Source organism: Spea bombifrons, chromosome 11, assembly GCF_027358695.1.
Source record: "Spea bombifrons isolate aSpeBom1 chromosome 11, aSpeBom1.2.pri, whole genome shotgun sequence".
In the NCBI taxonomy this organism is placed as follows: domain Eukaryota; kingdom Metazoa; phylum Chordata; class Amphibia; order Anura; family Pelobatidae; genus Spea; species Spea bombifrons.
This window is the reverse complement of record NC_071097.1, coordinates 37092983-37116970: the sequence shown is the minus strand read 5'-3', so window position 1 is coordinate 37116970 and position 23988 is coordinate 37092983. Positions and strand designations below refer to the sequence as shown.

Genomic DNA, 23988 nt, shown 5'->3' with positions numbered 1-23988 from the left:
ACAGGGCATTAGAGAGAAGCTGCCCCGGACGCTTCACGCTCTCTGCCCTTCCCTTTCTCTTGGTTTATTTTATGTTATATTTTGGGTTTATTCAACAAATCAAAAGTATCCACAAAAAATAATATAAAAAAAACAGAATATAAGAAAAACGGGGCAGATTTCCACCAGATGTATTTATTCCGGAGTTTTTTTTGCCAGTGTGTGTGTGTGTGTGTGTGTGTGTGTGTGTGTGTGTGTGTGTGTGTGTGTGTGTGTGTGTGTGTGTGTGTGTGTGTGTGTGTGTGTGTGTGTGTGTGTGTGTGTGTGTGTGTGTGTGTGTGTGTGTGTGTGTGTGTGTGTGTGTGTGTGTGTGTGTGTGTGTGTGTGTGTGTGTGTGTGTGTGTGTGTGTGTGTGTGTGTGTGTGTCTTGAGCCGGACCACAACCTGGCTCTTGATTCATTCAGTTCTTTGTTCTTCAAGCGAAAGAGAACCGGATTACGGCAGCCAAAGAACGTCCAACCACTTAGTGACCTACAATATATACTTTCTTCATACTTATATACAATTAGACCTTCGACACAGCCGGGTTTACTGGCCCCAAAAGGCCAGACAACCCCCAGCATGCGCGATTACCCTACAGCTTAAAATGTAAAGGGTGCAACTAATAAGTAAATACCCCAAATATACGGATGGCATCTATAGCAAAGACATTCAAACGTGTGTGCGCATGTTTATACATATTCATACAGCTACACATCGGTATACAAGCCTTTCATAAAAGGACCACGAAGCGAGGCTTTAAGCAGCCAGTAACCTGTCGGCAGATCGGCCCCGTGGAACAGCCTCCCAGCAGAGGTGGTAGAGGGTAATACAGTGAGGGGATTAAACATGCATGGGATAGACATACGGCTCCTGAATCTAAGACGAGACCAACGACTGATTAAGGTTTGAGTCTTTACATCAGAAGGAACGGGTGACTATATGGGGCCGGCGGGGGCCGATCTGCAAGCAGGTTCCGTGTTTTGGGGAGAAAGAATAATAATTCTCTTCCGTGTAACGTGTAGAGCTGCATGCACCGGCAGACGTCAGAGCTTCAGCCCCGGCTCTGTATATTTCAGTTCATTTAACAGAACAAATTACTCAGAAAAGAAGAAAAAAAAACCAATTCTCTGCGATAAAAGGTTTGTTATTCATCAGAATATATTATGTTTCATTTCGTTGGCTGATTCTGAGAAATATCATTAAAAGAAAGTGTAACATTTCAGAGGACTCCACGGACGTAGCAGCATCTCACAAAGCAAGAGAGAGGAAAACACAGAATTTTGGCAGCAAAAAGAAAGGGATGTGCAAGAAAGAAAGACCCCCCCACACGGAGACATCGTGAACGTGGGGGGCATTCGTTCGGGTTTGGGGGAGTCACCCCAAGGGTTAATATTTGGTCGCTTTGGGGGCTTCAGCTACCGCGAGGACGAAAGGATCAGAAGAGACAAAGTCTTAACGCATGCGTGACGCGGACAGCAGCGGAAACCGCCGGAATCTTCCTGTTTTTAGGCAAATCTTGTCCAAGTTGTGACGATAATAATTGTCTATTGGAGACGCTCGCCTACGACGTATCAAACCAGCGACAAAAAGAAATGTGTGGACAAGAAACACCGTAAAAAACGCAAAACGCACTTAAAAAACGAAGGATAAAAAAGGGTATAAAGTCCGGATCGACCCTTTTCTGGTAATTTGAACATTTTTGATGTCCTCTCAGATCCGCAGCATAACGGAAATATCTTCTCGTAAACCAAGGCGGCCTTCCCAGCGACGGAGGGATCCGTCTACCTCTGTGATAAAAATATATATTAAGGAAAAGAGATTTAAAAAATAAAACCCAGTCTGTTAAATAAACGAAAAAACACGAAGCCGTTTCAAATTTAACGGAGGGGGGGATTTCCGGGCCGTAAAAGTCTGGGAAAAATAATACTTCGAGAAATGAAGAAAACTGACGCTGAGAACTCCGAGGCGAGTTTTTTTTTTTCCTGAAAACCCTAAAACCGGTGCTTTTGGTTCTAGCAGACGGCACCGCAGGTAAAGCGAGCGCGGGATCTCCGCAGATGCAGAAAGCGTTTTCCCTTCTTGTCCGAGGTTCAGACTCCGCAAAACGTTTGCAGAATGCGTGAAATTTGGTCTCGCAGGTGTGCAGATTCCAGGCCGGGGGCATCAGGGGGTCCGGCAGGTGTGATATTTGACGAACGCGATGGCGGCCAACTCCTTGCAAAATTCTTCAAGCACGATCACTCCTTCCAACAGGGTCATATGATCAACACTGGGGGGGAAAAACAAAGTAGCAGAAACTTAGCAGGTGAACCAATGAGCAGTAAAGTAATCTTCATGATACAAAGAACATGAAATTCTGTGTATATTCAGGGCCCTAAATTGGTATCACGGAGCAGAAAAAGGATCCCAGATCCCCCCCCCGCAGGCATCTCCAGGGTGAATGCAACAGAAACGCCTAATTATATATTATTATTAAATAACATTCTTTATTGCCCGTGGGTAGGTGATGTCATGGTGGTGACATCACAGGGGAGTGTTAAGGTGGGGCAGCTGGCATTTAATATACTCATTCCCTATGGATTTTTGCCTATGCTGCCCCTACACATCCAACAATGACCCAAATCCCAGCAATGACCCAAAACTCCAGCAATGACCCAAAACTCCAGCAATGACCCAAAACTCCAGCAAATGACCCAAAACGCCAGCAAATGACCCAAAAATCTAGCAAATGACCCAAAACTCCAGCAAATGACCCAATGACCCAAACCCCAACAAATACCCAACCCCAGCGACGACCCAAACCCCAGCAAACAGCCTTACATCGGTCCATCAGGCTCCAGCCCCAATAACCTTTTCCGTACAAGCAGGAGTTTGGGTGTAAAGTCTGGGATCCGCTGGATTCTCACCATAAGATCTCCTACCACCTGAAGAAAAGCACAGAATATAACCAGAAATTCTACAAACAGACCGACAATTCGAGGGATATAGAAATATAGAACCTCCCGGCGGATCGGCCCCCGGTGGCCCCCTTCTAGTGTGCCCTTTATCCCTGCTGTAAAGACTCAAACCTTGATCAGTCGTTGATCTCTTCTTAGATTCAGGAGCCGTACGCCTGATGTCTCCAGAGCTGCACCCGGAGGTCTGACCATCTCTATACATTTATTTATTTTAATATAATTCAGTGATAAAGTTTGCAGTGAAGTGAAGTTTATCCTCTGGGCCGGATTTTATTCCCCAAAGATTACGGATTTCTTATTTAGATTTCCCAAAAGTCCCTCTATTACAACTCTTCTTGTATCATTTTTCCGATTGATTAAAATTGTAATTCACCAGAAACTTGTATGAATTAATAACGTTTCCAGCCGGTCTGCAGAGTGCATTCATTCGCCGGACGACTTACCCGGACTATGACGGAGAACAGCGACCGGCACCCCGGGGCCAGATTGACGTAGGGATCCAGCAGGAACTCGTGCAAATGCGGATGGGGAAACAGCGAGAGCTTGGAAAGCACCGACGTGACTTGCAAATTCACATCATACGGCTGAAAGAAGAAACAGGTCGTCGTCCACGTCGGCCCTTTCAAGCGTTTGACTTTATAGAAAACTCTTTCATGTCGTTTGTTTGGACGTCTGTCTGGTGAATCGTTACCTGATCCAGAATCCTGCCCATTCTGTCAAACAGAACTTTTAAGAAATGTCCCTCGAAGAAAGGAGCTTCTAGGTTGCACTTCTCGATGGCCTTGGCCGTGCCGGGCCAGTCCCACTGCAGGCAGACGGCGCAGAAATCTCTGAACTGCGTAACAAAGAGGAGAATGTAAAACGTTTCTGATATATTTCACACCACCAGAGCTTTTTGGGTCTATTCTGACGTCCAGAGAGACATCGCTTGATATAACCAAGTGCAGAAGAGATCAAAATTGATGAAAAGGGTGAGCAGCAGAGTTTTGGAGAGCGCCGCGCCGCGGGGAATTCTATCCCACGGAAGAGCGAAACGTTTTGGACGGCTGACGCGCTTCCATGCCTGGCTACCGGGCAGGAGAATACCTAAAATAGCCAATTTCCAACAATGCATTAATTTGTGACAGGCCGAGAAGGCCAGCCGGGCGTTTCGGGCACCCGGCTTCACATTCGGAGCAGGGATCTGACACAAGGAACCCGTCCGGCTGGAAAGTTCTGCTCAGCAGCGCACGGAATAAGAGTTTGCGACGCGTTCTGGCGATAAGGAACGCTTCTGATCGCAGCGGCGGATCATTTGGGTATTTAATATGTTTTTTGCTTCGCGTGTTTCACACACCTGTCTGTGCGCGTCCCTGAGGTAGGTGTCATAGCCGGTGCCCTCCACTTGGTATGAAGATTTGGCTTCATCGGGTACAAGGCAGAGAAAACTAAAGAAGAAATGAATGATAAACATTAAACACGCAGAAACTTAAACATATTTATGTGAAACAAAGAAAAAAACATAGCGGAGAACGGGAATCACGAGCAAACCGACGCTCGTCACTCCACGGCACGCCAGGCACCAAAATGTTGGACTGCAATTTGCTTCCGTTTCGTTTATTAATCTATTTTTCTTTATTTCTTAACAATAATTATCACTGTCAGCAAAATATTCCACGTGTCCTGCAGCACGCACCTGTTCACTATCTTGTGCACCTCTGTCTTCCCGTCGTTGCGCTGATGATCGGGACTGACCGGCGGCGAGGCGCTCAGCCATTCTTTAGAAAGAGTGTTTTCGGGAGACATGTCGGTGAAGATGGGATCTTCTTCCAAGTCGCTAAAAAATAAAGGAGAAGAAAAATAACTTTTAGAAACGTGTAACGCAGAGCCGCGGCCCTCCGCATGCCTGCGTCTACGTACCCCAATCTATTAAGGAGTAAGTAACACGCTGTACTGCGCTGCGGCATCTGTTGGCCACATAATGAAAAGCAATAATGCAGAACACAACGCATTTCCACACCAGGGATTTCATTATTTTTTTACTGCTACTGGACTTTGGCAAAAGGGGGGGGGCATCTTCCGTCGCACTCTTCCTGCCTAAAGCAGCCCCCTTTATTTACTACGTGATCAAAAATAACGGTTAAGAACAAGCTAAATCCTCAAGTAAAGTTGGGAAAAATGTATAAGAATGTAAGTTTTATTCTTTCCCTTATATGTCGTCTGATATAGTACCATAAGAGTCCAGCGTCATGCGTAAAACTAGACTACTATTCTAATGATGCTTTAAAGAAAATGAAGCATTGTGAGGGTTGCAGTCCAAGAAGTCACAGCCAGGTGCTTTGTGATATTAAATATCCAGGACGGTCCATCCGACCCCCCCCCCCAAAGCATTCGTTACGTACACGGCTCCCGCTATCTGTCCGTTCTCCACGATGTCTTTGTCTTCTGGGCACGGGGGCTTGTACTCCGTGTAGTTGCGCTCCTCCAGGTTTCTCAGACACAGGTTATAAAGTATGTGCTCGTTGGGTTTTTGTAAGAGATGTTCAAACAGGCGGAGGGTCATAATACTGATCTGCGAGGGAAGGAAGGGTCGGACTTTAAAGCATCAAACAGAAAATTCACATTCTGATCCAAAAAACAAAGCCTGCTAAGAGTTAAACGCGTTAAAGCGGCGTTACCTCGTCGGAGATGTGATTGCAGTGCTCGATGAGCCGATAGCGTAAGGGGCAGCGCTGGATTTCCCGCAGCGTCTCCGGCTCTCTCTGCTCCCCAAGCAAGAAACAGACGATTTCCTGCAACAGGGCTTCAGACGAGACGTGGCGCACGATCCGGTGGAGCAGAGCCGTCGCCGTCAGGATCCCGATCTCAGACCTGATCAGTGGGGAAAGACCCATTACATACAGATACGTTTGGCCGGAACATGCGCGCTTCGCTCCTTCTGTGAACGAACGAAAAGGAAAAACCAAAATAGTAATCATCGCGAACTCACGTCTGCAGAAGCTGCGGTTCCATGACGCCGACGAGGAATCGCTCCCGCACGCATTTCGCCATCGCGGACGCAGCCATCTGGTGAGGACAGACACGGTTAGCACATGTGCGTTTAAATACCGGATGATTGTGACATATAAAGGGTTAGGGTTATAATAATAGGATCTGGATATCTCATTATGGAGTCCGCAGTAGGAGCGCATTCAGATTTGGCAAATTAGAAGGAAATATATTTAAAGTTAACGCGTAACCTTAATTACTGCTGCGCTAAAAACTTGTTGGAAGACAAAAAAAAAGGAATTGTATGATTCTGAATCACTGGAACAGCATCGATCGTTTCTTATTCTCTCACATTCGACTAACTGCGTCATCGTCTAAAGTTACGATGTATCCGCGTTACACACCGTCCCTTACAGAACAATTCATTCAACTTAGAAAAAGTCTAACTGTAAAAAATACAAGTAAAAGCTAATAAAACAATAAACCAAAGAAAATGTAGCTGGATTTTTAATGGAATCTCTTCACAGGCATACAGAGGGCCTTTATCACTCCCATCACTCCTGTGTTCCAATGGCCCTTTATCACCCCCATCACTCCTGTGTTCCAATGGCCCTTTATCACTCCCATCACTCCTGTGTTCCAATGGCCCTTTATCACTCCCATCACTCCTGTGTTCCAATGGCCCTTTATCACTCCCATCACTCCTGTGTTCCAATGGCCCTTTATCACTCCCATCACTCCTGTGTTCCAATGGCCCTTTATCACTCCCATCACTCCTGTGTTCCAATGGCCCTTTATCACTCCCATCACTCCTGTGTTCCAATGGCCCTTTATCGCTCCCATCACTCCTGTGTTCCAATGGCCCTTTATCACTCCCATCACTCCTGTGTTCCAATGGCCCTTTATCACTCCCATCACTCCTGTGTTCCAATGGCCCTTTATCGCTCCCATCACTCCTGTGTTCCAATGGCACGTTGTGTTCGCTGATCCAAGTTTAAGTTTAAAAGGCTAATTGATGGTTAGAAAACCCTTTTATGTTACGGACAGAAATGCTGTTGTTTTCCATGACAACAGCTCAGTGACCCCAATCTTTTGAATATATATAAATAAAGACGGGTCACCCACCCTGTGCGCTTCTTTAATAAGCTGGTCGCAATAATCAAACCAAGACAGGAAAGATATGAGAGCGCGTTTCCCAGGGAAGGCCGAGGCGTCGTCTTTAACGTTGTATGAATCCAAGCTGGATAAAAACGAGACACAATAATAATAATTAGCGAAGCCGTTTATCTGCCCCGGACTTTCCCCTACAGCTTTACACCGGGAGTCGGATACAGAATGTAAAGTAAAGTAAAGAAAGGTTTGGGCATCACCTAACGCGGGATATTTGCTGCTGTTATTATATATATGTTATACGTAACGTGGGATATTTGTTGCTGTTATTATATATATTATATATTATACGTAACGTGGGATATTTGCTGCTGTTATTATATATATTATATATTATACGTAACGTGGGATATTTGCTGCTGTTATTATATATATTATATATTATACGTAACGTGGGATATTTGCTGCTGTTATTATATATATTATATATTATACGTAACGCAGGATATTTGCTGCTGTTATTATATATATTATATATTATACGTAACGCGGGATATTTGCTGCTGTTATTATATATATTATATATTATACGTAACGCGGGATATTTGCTGCTGTTATTATATATATTAATAATAAAAAGTGGGATATTTGTTGCGGTTATTATATATATGTTATACGTAATGCGGGATATTTGCTGCTGTTATTATATATATTATATATTATACGTAACGCGGGATATTTGCTGCTGTTAATATATATTATATATTATACGTAACGTGGGATATTTGCTGCTGTTATTATATATATATTATACGTAACGTGGGATATTTGCTGCTGTTATTATATATATATTATACGTAACGTGGGATATTTGCTGCTGTTATTATATATTATACGTAACGTGGGATATTTGCTGCTGTTATTATATATATATATTATACGTAACGCGGGATATTTGCTGCTGTTATTATATGTTATATATTATACGTAACGCGGGATATTTGCTGCTGTTATTATATATATATTATATGTAACGCGGGATTTTTGCTGCTGTTATTATATATATATATTATACGTAACGCGGGATATTTGCTGCTGTTATTATATATATATATTATACGTAACGCGGGATATTTGCTGCAGTTATTATATATATTATATATTATACGTAACGCGGGATATTTGCTGCTGTTATTATATACATTATTATAAATTGTCTTTGTAAAATATATACACCATCCCCCGTTGTGACAGCGCTACGGAACCTGCTAGCGCTATAAATAAAAGTAATGTAATGTAATCATTTTCTTAGCGATATAAAGTGGGGGTGGGGTGCATAAAACAGACTGATGTCATTCATTCTGATGACATCACAGCAGCCGCGGAAAGCTGTCACTCAGAACGCGGATAAGCTTTTTGTATTTAAAACTTGCGATAAATCCGTGGTTTAGCGGAGAAAAACTCTGAACGTAGCAGAGGCGAAGGAGCAACAACACCAAAAGGCTTACAGACGTATCAGCGCATGCACGGGGTAACATAATCACAGCAGAGACAGAGAGGGGCATTTAAAAACTGAAGCCGACCATTATACAGGGAAAGGCACACAGGCAGAGGCCGCTGGAAGCGCTAACAGGTCAGTTTATTAGGGCGGCTGGCGATCGGCGGCGAATTGTTCTACGCAGCTGATAGTTACCCCCAGTTAATCCCCTCCACCGTCTCGATATCCAGCGGGTCGATGGACTGCGGCAGCGCCTGGTACAGCGAGGTCAGCCGGTCCGTCAGCAGCTCGCACATACAGGTGCCCTGCGTCAGGCATTTGGCAGCGGCAGGTTCCGGCAAACTCACGAGAAGCATGAGACCCTCGCAGGCCTTCACTGCGACCCTCCCGTCCTGCGAAAACAGCAAGCGAGCGCATTCTAAACATCATTCCAGCATCGCCCCCCCGACAGCTGCCGGCACGGCTCCTTATGGAAGCATAATATATATTTAATATAATATGATATGCGCCTTCAGCAACACACCTAGCGCTGTAATCTGTAATAACACCACACTGAGCTGATGCTTTATGGCGATGCTAATGAAGTCTGTCCCTCCATAGATTTCTCAGTCAGAGAGTCTGTCTAGATCATTAAGACTGAGCCCCCCACAGGCAGTATGATAAGGAGTCGGGGGGTTTAGTAGATCGGGGATCAGATAACAGAGCGAGAATCATACAAACGGCTGATATGCAGCTGCCTGAAAACATTTATATTATGGGGGCGAAAAACTACATTTGGCTTAAAATAGAGCAATATTTTATAATACATATTTTTGATCCGATACTAAAATTAAAAACAATGTGTAGGAGATCCCCTTTAAAAACTGTATTAAAAAAAAAACATTTTCTACAATACACAGTTTTCCCCGAGGCTTCTGTCAGACTTTGGCAGCGATCGGAGCTCACCGGACTCTTGGTGAGGTTCAGTAACGAATTCACCAGGTTATAATCCTGATAGACGTGATTGGCAGACGGTTCTGGCAGCGCAGACGCTTTTAGGTCGTCGGATGATTCGGGGGGAGGATTGGCACCGGCGTCCCCTCCTGTACCAGTCCCTGCAGTGACCGGCTGCCCAGTATCGCTGGTCAGGACCTGTCCGCTGCCACGTGGCCCCGGCGCGCTGTATGACGATGCCGCGGGTTGCGTAGATTTTGATTTGTTCTGCGACAAAGAATAAAGACGGGTTGAGGTTTAACACAGAATCGTACAGCCTGTTAGCAGATCGGCCCCATTTATTCCGCCTGCTTTTCTCGAGAGGAAACCACGAAGGACAAAGCGGCTGCCGCGATGCGACGTTTAAAGGGAACGTTCGGCACCCGCCGGCTCCTCTCCGACGGTGTGTTTTTTTTTATTTTGGGGGGGGTGGGGGGGGCGGCAGCACTTACCTCCAGGAAGAAGTTGACCAAATACGGGTCCTGTTTGAGTTTGGAGCAGACGATGCACAGGAACTGGATTTCCTCGTTTTCGGTCGGGTTGGCCAGGACTTCACCGCAAAGACGGATGAGTTTCTACGACGTTAAAAAAAAAACTCATTCTCTACATAAAACACAATCTCCAGAACAATCCGCGAGGATCTCATCATTCCAGGCTGCCCATAATAACAAAAAATCTCTTTAACACATAAAACGCAGAAAAAAAAAACAAGAAAGAGCGAAACTGACAGAGGAATAGCCGACGGGGCGATATTAAACGCCCAAACCCAACGTCCTAGAATGCGAGCTCCTTTGGCTTGCAGAAACGAAAGGTATGCTATGTCCTGTTTACCCCGTGTACAGCGCTCCGGAATATGGTGGTGCTATAGAAACCAAGAAATGATAATAAAAAGCGTGCTTTACATCAGAAAAGAAACCATCGGGAGGTTTGTAGGGAGTAAAATTCTATTAACTGCCGACAGAACATAAATGACAGCAGCGATGCGAGTGCCCCCCCCATCATCTATCTTTTCTCTGTGAATACCGTTAAAGCTGTTTCATTTTTTTAATATTATTAGATTTCTGTCATTAAAAGTTAATTATTAATTCCTGGAGGGTAATTTTCTCTCCTGTGCCCGCATTCCCAAACGACAACCCACAAAGTTTCAAAAATATTATCACTGATTATTATAATTCTCAAAAACCTCAGAATCCGGCCCCCGCATTAATACTATATACGGCCTCTTTGTACTTTCTTTCTGCGATTTCCTCGTCTCTCTCCTCGTTTTTCATTCTATTTATTTGCTATTAAATGCATCGTTTATTATTATTTTTATTGGTCTATAAAGCGCCATCATATTCCGCAGCGATGTACAATGAGTAATCAGGACTTAACAAGTAGCGCATCACAGAGACGAAAAGATGAGCCGGTCCCTCGTACAAAGGAGCTTACAATCTAGAAGAACAATCTTTAACAAACAATCCAACAACACAAACTGTACAGAACAAAATATTAAAAATATAACCATAGAGAATGATATCGCTGCTTCTTATTTAAATTTATGGTAAAAATACAAATAAACTATTTATACAAAGTAACAGAATCTGGCGGCAGATAAGACCCGCTCGGCCCTCCGGTTTGCAGATTTTTTTCCTGCTTTAAAAACCTTGAAATCATATTTTATGCCGCGATGAGATTGAAGTATTTTGACGCGTTTCACGTTATCTATACGCAGAAACCCAATATTTGTGCAGAATAATTATTTGCAAAGAAATCTCAGGATCCGTACATTCTTTTTATAACCAAACTTTATTGGCCACATAGTACATAAGGTTGAAGAAAAGACCGAGGTCCATCAAGTTCAACCTTTCTACTCCTGATCCAAAAGAAGGCAAAAAACCCCTGATTAAGCTGCTTCCAATTCTGCCATCAGGGGAAAAAATTCCTTCTTGACTCCAAACGGCAATCGGATTTCTCCTTGGATCCAGAAGCTCTTTGATGGAAGGTTGGTGGTTTTGATCGATGGAAGCTGTTTAGATGTTAAGCGCCGCATAGTTGGATACTGCTGACGCGCTTCAGTTGGTGACGGGAAGCGGCAGAAGGAACGTCTCTTGAGGCGGTCTAAGGATGGCGCTCATATTCCAGACGTTGTTCCTTTGCCTGAGCCAGGCTGTCACGGAGAGACTCGGATCTGTATGATGGATCTCAGTTCACGAGGAACTCGGAGTTAAGAAAACTCAACAAGTGTATCTGAACTGCTGCTTCTGCCCGAGGATTCAAAGTCAGAAGGGTTTTCCATCACAGCTCCTGCGTCCCTTTTCTTGAAGCCCAAACGTTCTTCAAGATTGGACGCTTTCCGAGTCCTCTCATCCAGGCGCCGAGACAACTCCACATTCTCCTTGAGAAGCCGGTTCATAATTGCCTGCAGCCTTCTGATTTCCGGAGACGAGCCGTGGCCATTTTCTTCGTGACGGTGCGAGTCCACTCGAGATGTTCTCTCTGATGACATCCGAGAGCGTCCATTGCTGGTCTCTTGGCCTCTGTTAAGGCGTCTCGGTGACTCTTTTCTGTGCCGTCTCTTGTCCTCTCGGTTCCCTGCCCTTATCTGCTCTTCTAGAGCGGAGACTCGCTCTGTTATATGGGACAGGGAGCGTCTGTGTGCCTCCTCCATCTTCAGCAACGAATGACTGATGTTGCCAACAACACGTAAAATGTTCATGGAGAGAAGGGCTTCGTGATCCTTTCTGGGAGAACGTTTAGATCTTTGAGCTCCCAGCAAAATTATAATAAAAAGCACAATATTGGTGCCGAGGCATCCAAAAATGATAAGACTGAGGAGATCCATATCTATCATCTTATCTTCGCCTGCTCTGCTGAGCAATGAGTGGTTTAACAGTGTTTGCTTGTATTTATGCCCTTGGCCACTGATGACATCACAAACAAAACTGGGCGGGGCAACTTTATGACATCACAAGCTAAACTGGACGGGGCTGGTTTCCCAGTGATTAGGCAGGACAACCTTATGACAAAACTGGGCGGGGCAGCTGTATGACATCACAAGCAAAAGTGGGCGGAGCTGCTTCCTGACTGAGTGGGCGGAGAATAATCACATCCACTGATTGCACTCACAGCTTTTGACCTTCTCATTGGGAAAAATTCAAACTTTTAACATAAATGACAGCAGCGATGCGAGTGCCCCCCCCATCATCTATCTTTTCTCTGTGAATACCGTTAAAGCTGTTTAAGTTTTTTTAAGATTATTAGATTTCTGTCATTAAAAGTTAATTATGAATTCCTGGAGGGTAATTTTCTCTCCTGTGCCCGCATTCCCAAACGACAACCCACAAAGTTTCAAAAATATTATCACTGATTATTATAATTCTCAAAAACCTCAGAATCCGGCCCCCGCATTAATACTATATACGGCCTCTTTGTACTTTCTTTCTGCGATTTCCTCGTCTCTCTCCTCGTTTTTCATTCTATTTATTTTCTATTAAATGTATCGTTTATTATTATTTTTATTGGTCTATAAAGCGCCATCATATTCCGCAGCGCTGTGCAATGAGTAATCAGGACTTAACAAGTAGCGCATCACAGAGACGAGAAGGTGAGCCGGTCCCTCGTACAAAGGAGCTTACAATCTAGAAGAACAATCTTTAGCAAACAATCCAACAACACAAACTGTCGGCTCAGCGGGTCGTTAGGGTAAGACGGGGTTAAGTTACCTGCACCGGTCGGTGGACGTTTATATGAGGGAGGAGAGGCTGCCGGATTCTGCCGAGAAGCTTCGTGTAGAAAACCAAGACCTGCTGCTTCATGCCGGGGGGACACTGCGGAGAATTGAAACCCAAAATAACCAGATTTACCCCCAAGTCAGGTTAGTATCTCGTCACGTTCAGCCAGCGGAGCGCAACACTGTGACTCTTCCCTACAGGGGGCTCCGGGGGCCAATCCGGGGCCAGACATCCCAACACAAGCAAGCCCTGGAGCTGCATGAAAACCCATTAAAAAATTGGTGAAGTTCCAAAGAAAAAACAAAAAAAAAAACTTTCATAAGATGTCGCGTCACGGAAGCTCAAGACCTCCGAGCCCTGATGTTAAAGCTGCTGTTCCACTGACTCTCCCTTTGTGCAGTAATTAGGAACATCATTCGCTCTCCTTACACCACCCCTGCCTGTGCGCCTTTCCCTGTACGGGGGGGGCGCGTGATATGACCGCACTCACATCGGCTTTGCCCAGGGTGTAGAGGGTCTCCAGGACTTTGTGGTGCAGTAAGTACTCCATGCAGGGCCCCGTCTCGCCCGACTCCCGCTCGCTCTCCTCCTGCACCAGGATGTCCAGCATCTGCTCCAGGTGAGACGGGATGTTGGTGTCGGTCACCGGGGCCTTGTCATCTGCATGAAGAAGAAGACGAGCGTCACGAGGGAGCCCGAAAAGGTTAATTTAACAAAAAAAACTAAATCTCATGTTTTAAATAATAGTTTAAAAAGCAGGGAAAAAGCTTGAAAAAAACGACTCCTTTAATCCGGCCTTTTTTTTTTATTGTAATTTTTGTGCAAATTTTGGGTATTTCCAAGAAACACAATTCCAGCTCAAACAGAGAAATCTTCCGTTCTCTTACCGGTTGTTTCGATGTAATAATGAGTGATCGCCTTCCAGTGATAAACAAAATCCTCCTGCAACGGCAGAGAAGGAGCGAGCTGCGAAAAGACACAAGTATACATTATACAGGGGCCGGTCACTGATATAACTATACATTATACAGGGGCCGGTCACTGATTTATCTATACATTATACAGGGGGCCGGTCACTAATATATATCTATACATTATACAGGGGCCGGGTCACTAATATATCTATACATTATACAGGGGCCGGTCACTAATATATATCTATACATTATACAGGGGCCGGGTCACTAATATATCTATACATTATACAGGGGCCCGGTCACTGATTTATCTATACATTATACAGGGGCCGGTCACTAATATAACTATACATTATACAGGGGGCCGGTCACTAATATATCTATACATTATACAGGGGCCGGTCACTGATATAACTATACATTATACAGGGGCCGGTCACTAATATATCTATACATTATACAGGGGCCGGTCACTAATATATCTATACATTATACAGGGGCCGGGTCACTAATATAACTATACATTATACAGGGGCCGGGTCACTAATATAACTATACATTATACAGGGGCCGGGTCACTAATATAACTATACATTATACAGGGGCCGGTCACTAATATATCTATACATTATACAGGGGCCGGGTCACTAATATATCTATACATTATACAGGGGCCGGGTCACTAATATATCTATACATTATACAGGGGCCGGTCACTGATTTATCTATACATTACACAGGGGCCGGTCACTGATTTATCTATACATTATACAGGGGCCGGGTCACTAATATATCTATACATTATACAGGGGGCCGGTCACCGTATTTTCCGGTAGAAGTCGCTCCTGCGGATCGAGGCGTTAAAAGTCCACAAAACAACAAAGTCCAGAAATCCGTGGAGAGAAAGTGCGTGAAGCGGCCGGGTGGAAGGTGACGCTGCGCAAACACTCGCTCCAGGGAGGGAAACGAGCGAGCGGGACGAGGACACGTCGGTCTCACAGTAACAAAACCAAACGGGAGCTGCGCCGGGAGATCGCTGACACCGCGGCACGATCGGGGACGGGGGCGTCATTCTCCTGGCATTAATTAGCTGCTTCGAGCACCCAATCAGTGTCAGTGACAGCGAAGCGTCCCCATCTGACCGGCAGCGGATGACAGGAGTTGTAGTCTGACAGCAGAATGTTACGGGATCCGTGTAGAAAAGGTTCTCTCTGTATATATATCTATCGTAGCAGAACTATATTATATCATATATATATACTGTATATACGCATGGCATTTATCTGGATATTGGCATTGTGTGTGTGTGTGGCATTGTTGGTTGATGAGTGGAACAGCCTCCCAGCAGAGGTGGTAGAGGGTAATACAGTGAGGGGATTAAACACGCATGGGATAGACATACGGCTCCTGAATCTAAGACGAGACCGGCGACTGATTAAGGTGATTGAAGGTGAAGCAGTTGGGGCTCCTACCGCTGGCTGCCATGGCGACTGCACCACTCTGTGCGGGTCTGGGGCATTAAACAGATGTTACGTTAACCCCTCGGCGGGCCCGGGTTATTCTAATAACCACGCAGCAGGTCTGGGGTAGAAGCAGCTGCTCGGTTGCTGCCACATCAGCAGTAATGCCGGGTGCTGCCCTCCTGCCCCGGCTCCCTGGCAGCAATAAACCCCTCCAACAGCGGCCTACTGTCGCCTGACAGGCCTCGGGCTGCAGTAAAAGATACCGCAGGCCCAGTCCCCGGTCTGGAGTAATAATTCTCCCCCAGCCGGTAGGCCCAGTCACCGAGCTGTAGTGGTGGCAGTACCCTGGCCAGCAGGCCCCGTCCCCGGTCTGTACTCACCGCTTCCACGGCCTGCTGCAGGATGGAGCTGAGTTTGGAGAACATCTTGTCCCGCTGCAGCTGGAGCCGCTCCCGGGAGCCCTTGGACAAGGCGGAGAACGGCGACCGCCGGCGATCCAGCTTGGGCGGGGGGCAGATCACGGTACGCACTACACACAACAACACAGACACTACAAGCACACAATGTACACAACACACACCGGAGCGCACAGAACACCGGCCGACCGGGGAACAACAACACACAGCGCCCCCTACCGCCCGACACAGACACAGCACTGCCACCTACTGACACAGCACTGCCACCTACTGCCCGACACAGACACAGCACTGCCACCTACTGACACAACACTGCCACCTACTGCCCGACACAGGAACAGCACTGCCACCTACTGCCCGACACAGGCACAGCACTGCCATCTACTGCCCGACACAGCCACAGCACTGCCACCTACTGACACAACACTGCCACCTACCGCCCGACACAGGCACAGCACTGCCACCTACTGACACAACACTGTCACTTACTGACACAGCACTGCCACCTACTGCCCGACACAGGCACAGCACTGCCACCTACTGCCCGACACAGGCACAGCACTGCCACCTACTGACCGACACAGGAACAACACCGCCACCTACTGACACAACACTGCCACCTACTGCCCGACACAGGAACAACACTGACACAACACACCACCTACTGCCCAACACTGCCCCCTACTGACATGTCATTATTTAAAGATACACTCAATGGAGTCACCTACATTTAAGCAGGGATATCACCCAGAACATACCGGGAACAAAAGCACCGTCCGAGAGTCTTATATATGACCCCAGCGGGGAGAACAGGAAGTCGGCTCCAGACTGTGTGAGCCGTAAATCTGCGTGGCATCGCGCAGGCCGACCAATAGCCACACAGACACGACACTGATGGCCGTTAAGCGAGGACTTTCCTGCATGAAAAATGTGAGATTCTGATCTAAAAGCAGGTCCTGGTTTTGTCCTCCTCGTCACCCGATAAGCGAGACGTTTAAACGCCAGCCAATTACTGAACGTTTCTCGCGTGGCTGGGAATTATTACCTAAACCGCGCTATGAGGAATCTCAACATCTGCCGGCCACATATGGGTTTGTTATTGCCGGTAACGGGACAATGAGGGGACGCGTGGACCCTGCCAGTTCCCGCGCCACATGCGGCTTTTCTCATAATTGGGCTTTATTTTGCGGCTTTTGGTGCCAAGTCCTCGCTTTTCTGCACATAGTCCCTATTGTTCAGCAATTAAAACTACAAAAAAACAACGTTTCCCAGATTACGGGGCAGTCCGGTGGGTGTTCAGCTCAAGGGGGGCAAATCGAACCCCGAGATCTAATAATACAAATAATTGGCAAGCAAGGGCAAAGATGTTCAAGGCAAAGCGATCCGGTCCCGTCTAATACATGTTTCCCAACATTGCATGATGGAGCATGGAAAGGATCCTAACGACATCCCAGGAAACTCATTCCTTTTATCTTTGCATTACCCGTCAGAGTGCTGGGAGTGCTGGGGGTGCTGGGAGTGCTGGGAGTGCAGAGGGTGCTGGGGGTGCTGGGAGTGCAGAGGGTGCTGGGAGTGCAGAGGGTGTGCTGGGGGTGCTGGGAGTGCAGAGGGTGTGCTGGGGGTGCTGGGAGTGCAGAGGGTGCTGGGAGTGCAGAGGGTGTGCTGGGGGTGCTGGGAGTGCAGAGGGTGCTGGGGGTGCTGGGAGTGCAGAGGGTGCTGGGAGTGCAGAGGGTGTGCTGGGGGTGCTGGGAGTGCAGAGGGTGCTGGGAGTGCAGAGGGTGCTGGGGGTGCAGAGGGTGCTGGGGGTGCTGGGAGTGCACAGGGTGCTGGGAGTGCACAGGGTGTGCTGGGGGTGCTGGGAGTGCAGAGGGTGTGCGATACCTTAAAGAGGACGAATTCCCTGTCTTAACTTGCCCAGTAAGGGGTGTTAAAATCTGTTTTGAGTTCCAGAATGATGAGTAATATTTTAGAAACGTCTAATCCAGCGACATTTTAATAGCCAAACCATAATAATAATAATAATAATAATAATAATAAAATAGAAGATACAAAACTACTAATAATACGACTAAAAATAATATAATAGGAATAGAGAATAAGAATAGAAATACTACTACTAATAAAATACTACTAATGATAATAATAATAATGCTAATAATAGAAATATTACCACTAATATCTTATTATCTGATCAAAAAGAGAAGTCAGTAATCTGGAGAATAATCTGAATATTGTGAATCTCTATAAAATCCTGGAATTTCACCACTGGTCCAGATTCACCTTCCCCGTTCACATCTGACTGATATGATGTCACACTGTGATGTCATACGGTTTCAGAGCACAGCTGGGTCATGACGTCGCGTATAATTGTGAGAGTTGTGATTCTGCCCCAGCTGCCTGTCGCCCGTTCCAGTTTTTAACCATTTCATTGTACTGAAGGCCGCGGCGGGGGCTTTCTGTGTTTCTCGCTGGACAGGCCGGGGGATCCGACCTGCTGATTTCACGGATCCGCCGCCCTGATGAGGTGTAATATGAAACACGCAGATGATTTCTTACCTCGGCGTCAGCGGTTATTGAAACCCAGGAATATTTCCATCTCTTTGTTCTGTAGCAGAGATTGTATTTCCCGGAGTCACCAACGTCCCCCAAATGTTGAGTGTTTCGCGTTATTTGGCCCCCTCCTTACCTCTCGGGTCAGCAGAGACGCGGGCAATTATGGAAAATTCTACACCTTCCATGTGTCCCTGTATGGTTTGTCCAGGCCTTCTTTGTTCCCCAAATCTTTGCACCCCCTCTCTCCTCTCCTGATGCCCCTTTTTTTCGCACTGTTGCCTCTGGTGCCCCTCTCTCTCCCCCCTGATGCCCCTCTCTCCTCCTTGATACCCCTCTCTCCTCCCCTGATGCCCCTCTCTCTCCCTGATGCCCCCCCATTGCACCTCTTTTATCCCCTTTCGCTTCCCAAATGCCCCTCTCTCCTCCTAGGATTCCCCTCTCACCCCCATTGCTCCTCTTTCATCTTCTTTGCCCCTCTCTCCTCCCCCCAATATCCCTCTCTCTCCCCTGACGCCCTTCTCTCCTCCCCTGATGCCCCTCTCTCCCCCCCTGATGCCCCTCTCTCCCCCCTGATGGCCCTCTTTTCTAGGAGGTCAGAGTGTTTGCTGGGTATGAGGGGATCGCAGGGTTCTACGGCCCTAAAAGCCCCGATAATGTGTATAGAAACAGCAGGGAACGGCTTTATAAATTAAACGGGGTGAATAAACCCCATTATTCTTCTAATAAATGCCCCACTGTTTGAAGATATGCTGTCCCCAGAACCCCATTTTTTGTGTCCCCAGGTATGTAAATGAAGGGGACCCCGATCAGAGGGTAAATGATGCCAATTGCCTGTTGCGCCCTAGGGGATATATATGAAACTGCAGGTAAAGGTCACAGAAAGGACTCTGGGCGCAGAAGAAGCCCCTTTCACATTTCTGTTCATTCCGGTTTTGAACGTAAACCCCCAACAAAAAAGTGTCTGACTTTTCTTATAATATTATTATTATTACCTTTTATTTAAAAAGCGCCAACATATTACACCGCGCTGTACAATTTACGTGGGGCAATTAACGCACATAACAAATATACATTAATACATACTGACACGTTGGGCGTTGAGAACCCGGCCCATGAGCTTACAATCTAGCATTATAATACTTTCACACAAAGCTCCTGGCTTTGAGGACCCTGCTGGTGAGCTTACAATCTATTTAATAAACATAATAAAATCCTTGAAAAAGACTTTAATCGTCATTTTATACGTCCAGCCGCCTGATTCTCATTAATTCTTTATTGCAGATATTTTTTTTATGTGTAAATAAAACCCATTTTAGGGTTTTAATATAAAACTGTATTTTTTGAAAATGTTTAAAAAATAAATAAACAGAATTTTAATGATAATTATTTAACCATCTGGGTGCCACAGAGAGGCTGCAAAGCGCAACTCAATGGATTCAAATTCAGCAGTTTGCAAAATCCAATTCCTAAGAGGTGAAATGCGTGATTTCGGTGCCTCCTGAGGACCCCCCCCGCCCCCCCAGCCCCCCCCAGCCTCCCAGGTCTCCCCCCCGCCCCCCCCAGCCTCCCAGGTCTCCAGTCTGCCGGAGGCTCGTGTGTCACAGTCTGGGCTGGAGTGCAGGAGGAGGCGCACGCCGCACACCCACCATGCGATGCTGAGTGTGAGTAGGGGGCATCCAGCAGCCAGCCAGGGGCAGCAGAACATGCAGTGACTCCGAGTCCGTGCACCAGCCCCCCCCCACATCTGATCCGAGCTCAGCCTCCATCCCTCCTCCAGGAGACATGTCTGCCAAAGGTAGGTGTGCAGCCCCCGACTGCCCGATCTCTGTGTGATGGTGCAGTGCTATCTGCAGAAGGTTCAGACCCCCCCTGCGCATGCCGCAGCTGGATGAAGGTGCCCCTGCAGCACGGAGCCGGCGACGGGGGGATGCATGCTCCATCGCAGGGACGCGTTCATTCATAACGCTGCCTCCGCTGCCTCCGCTGCAGTCTTAGAACGAGGAGAAAGCCCGGCTCAGGCAGCCGGCACTGGAAGGGTTAAGCCGGCTGGTTCCTGCAGGGGCCCCGCCGTCCGGACCTCGTTCCGGTTTGGCTGAATCTGGAGCTTTTTATTTATTTATAGAATTAGGTGTTTTTGGGTTATTGCTGCATTTACTATATTATTTATCGCTCTGAATATTCCTACGCTTTCCATGTGGCCGGCTGCATCGCTCGCTCTGATTGTAGGGCAGTTTATTTATACATATATGTTACTGTGTATATTTATACATGTATGTTACAGTATCTATTTATACATATATGTTACCGTGTATATTTATACATATATGTTACCGTGTATATTTATACATATATGTTACCATGTATATTTATACATGTATGTTACAGTATCTATTTATACATACATGTTACCGTATATATTTATACATACATGTTACCGTATATATTTATACATATATGTTACAGTATCTATTTATACATACGTTACCGTATATATTTATACATACATGTTACCGTATATATTTATACATATATGTTACAGTATATATTTATACATATATGTTACCGTGTATATGTATACATATATGTTACAGTATATGTATGTTACAGTATATATTTATACATATATGTTACCGTGTATATTTATACATATATGTTACCGTGTATATTTATACATATATGTTACCGTATATGTATGTTACCGTATATATTTATACATATATGTTACAGTATTTATTTTTATATATGTTACAGTATCTATTTATACATTTATGTTACAGTATATATATATGTTACAGTATATATGTATATATATATATATATATATATGTGTGTGTGTATATATGTTACGGTATATATTTATACATATATGTTACCGTGTATATTTATACGTATGTGTTACAGTATATGTATGTTACAGTATATATTTTTATATATGTTACAGTATATATATATATTACAATGTATATGCGACCCCCTCCCCCATTTTAATATCTGACTGTCTGATTATCCGCTGGCGGCTGCTGGGAATTAGCGTTTCGGGCGGTGATCCGAGGAATTCGCTGCCGGTTACAGTCGTTCAGTACAGCGCTACCGTCTGTGTTATCCTAAAATGCCCTTGAGTGTGTTTTGACTTGCCGTGGGCCACTGAGCTTACACTCAGCCCCAGACTGCAGCTCACGCCAGTGGTTCTGTGATTCGTTCCAGCGGGTTCTGCCTCTAAGCCGAGCGGTTCTGCCACCGGCCCGTCCGGCGGAGGCATTTGCTCTGTATGTACAGTCAGGGGCCGTTAGACTGTCCCACGTGTCATGTTTTGGTGTTGAGGTGTGGGGTGTTGAGATATGATGTCATATCCAGACTCCCAGAAGTAAGGACAGCGTTGCGGGGGGTGGCAGGCGGGTAAATACTTCACTGTCACCCACCCGGCGCCCCCTGTCTGAACGTACGCAGAGAAATCTGTGTCTCCGGTGGAAATGGTTCCAGTTTTCGGGGGGATTTATTTACACGCGGAGCGGAGAGATCCTACTGGATTCCCACGAAGGGCCCGAGGATTCTATTTGCAGAGAGATTTGGTAGAAATGAGTTTCCGGGTCCTGAATGTGACATCATAACCGGGACCTTCCGGCCTCCGGCTTCCTGCCTCTCTCTGATGATGTATTTGATGTTGTGGGTGTGTCCAGTGAGGTTATTGGTGGGGATGCACATTATATCATTATTATTATTATTTTTATATATATATATATATATAACGCCATCATATTCCACATATTTTACTTACTAGTTATAAACATAAATTATATACGAAAACCACCATTCCAAATGACCACAGAGGGGGCGCTTTTGTTTTGGGGGTGTGGTTAGAGGCATGATTGGGGCGGGGCTATTTAAGCATACCCCGTTTAATGTATAAAGCCGTTTCCTGCTGTTTCTATACACATTATCGGGGCTTTTAGGGCTGTAGAACCCTGCGATCCCCTCATACCCAGCAAACATTCTGACCTCCTAGAAAAGAGGGGCATCAGGGGAGGAGAGAGAGGGGCATCAGCGGGGAGAGAGGGGCATCAGCGGGGAGAGAGGGGTATCAGGGGGGGAGAGAGGGGCATCAGGGGGGGAGAGAGGGGCATCAGCAGGGAGAGAGGGGTATCAGGGGGGGAGAGAGGGGCATCAGGGGGGGAGAGAGGGGCATTATCAGGTGTTTGGGGACATAGAGGGACTGTTCCTAATAAGCAGCAGGAATGCTATTCCCACCAGGGTGTGTTCAGGTTTTTGGGGTAACGGACATGCGTTCTCCTTCGCACCAGATTCGGAGAATATACTTTTTTTCCACAAAAGCAAAATCTGCAAATAAACAGAGAGAACGTAAGTGAAGTCCGTGTACATGTTACACTCACGTGTTAGAGATCAGGTGAGGGACAGACTTACATGGTTTCTTTTGAAGTATGAGGCGATCTGAATCCATATGCATTGTATTTTTTTCCCGGTCTCAGTATAAAACCCCATTTAGGTGACAAGGCCCTGACGAGAACTGCAGGATTTGGCTGAATTCACCTAAAACCGCAGGTGCACGGAAACCAGGGGCAAATCGAACATGGAGGGTTTAAGCTGTTGACGGATGCCGGCGTACACACAGAGCTAGGCTGAGGGTAATGGGAGTTAATTGTTTACAGGATGCCAGTCTTGCTGTATAATGGCGCCCACATCGGCTGGCTGGCTGCTGAGATTCAGATAAGCGCCTTCCAGGAAACAATAGCGCAAATAATGGCAGGAAGCTGGAGCCGCCGGGCCACCGTCCAGATTAACGCCAACACTTTGTGTTGTAGGACAATATAGGAAAAGCAACAAGTTAATGCCCCAAACCCAATGCTTCCGTTTAACCCTTTCAGACTCACGGGGTTATTAAAGCACAGGGGGTCCCATTTCATTAGGAGGGGTTTCCAGAGCGAGTGGGACCCCCGGTATCAGTAACCCTGAGCATTACACCGACATGCCGGCCGGACAGCATTATAATTCCCCCGGCAGCTCCCAGCCCGACGGCTTCATCTGGGGCTGGAAAACAAATCTGCAGAGCAAACCCTCTAATAATACGGATCGAAAGACTGAGGGGGCTCAACATGTCCGACTTGGGGGATGGGGAGAGACATTTAAATATCTAAAGGGATAAAGGACAGGAGGGAAGTTTATCTGACACGAGAGGTTCAGAGGCTGAGATAGAATGGAAGGAAGTTTTACTTTACTGAGAGGATGGTGGATAAGTAGAACCGCCTCCCAGCAGAAGTGGTAGAAGTTACTCCAGTTCATTGAAAAGTGCATCTTTTTGATAGAAACACTTAAAGGGTTAAAATGGTATTGGAAGGCTTGGCCACTTCTTACCCCCATAAAGTGTTACTGTATGCTTTTTTTTTTT

General features: G+C 46.1%; 1 protein-coding gene across 1 annotated transcript; it reads right to left on the bottom strand.

Annotated features, from left to right (window-relative positions):
• Positions 1–1946: 1946 nt before the first annotated feature.
• FHIP2A (FHF complex subunit HOOK interacting protein 2A) lies at positions 1947–16221 on the bottom strand. The gene is made up of 17 exons (XM_053450297.1): positions 15999–16221; positions 14126–14204; positions 13729–13898; positions 13230–13334; positions 9978–10100; positions 9499–9753; positions 8749–8945; positions 7071–7185; positions 5947–6023; positions 5636–5828; positions 5360–5529; positions 4654–4794; positions 4315–4405; positions 3670–3813; positions 3422–3562; positions 2842–2945; positions 1947–2290 (listed from the first exon to the last, which is right to left on the bottom strand). Exons 1-17 carry the CDS (start codon positions 16041–16043, stop codon positions 2185–2187), a joined length of 2256 nt encoding a protein of 751 aa, XP_053306272.1. The 5' UTR covers positions 16044–16221; the 3' UTR covers positions 1947–2184.
• Between the last annotated feature and the right edge of the window lie 7767 nt (positions 16222–23988).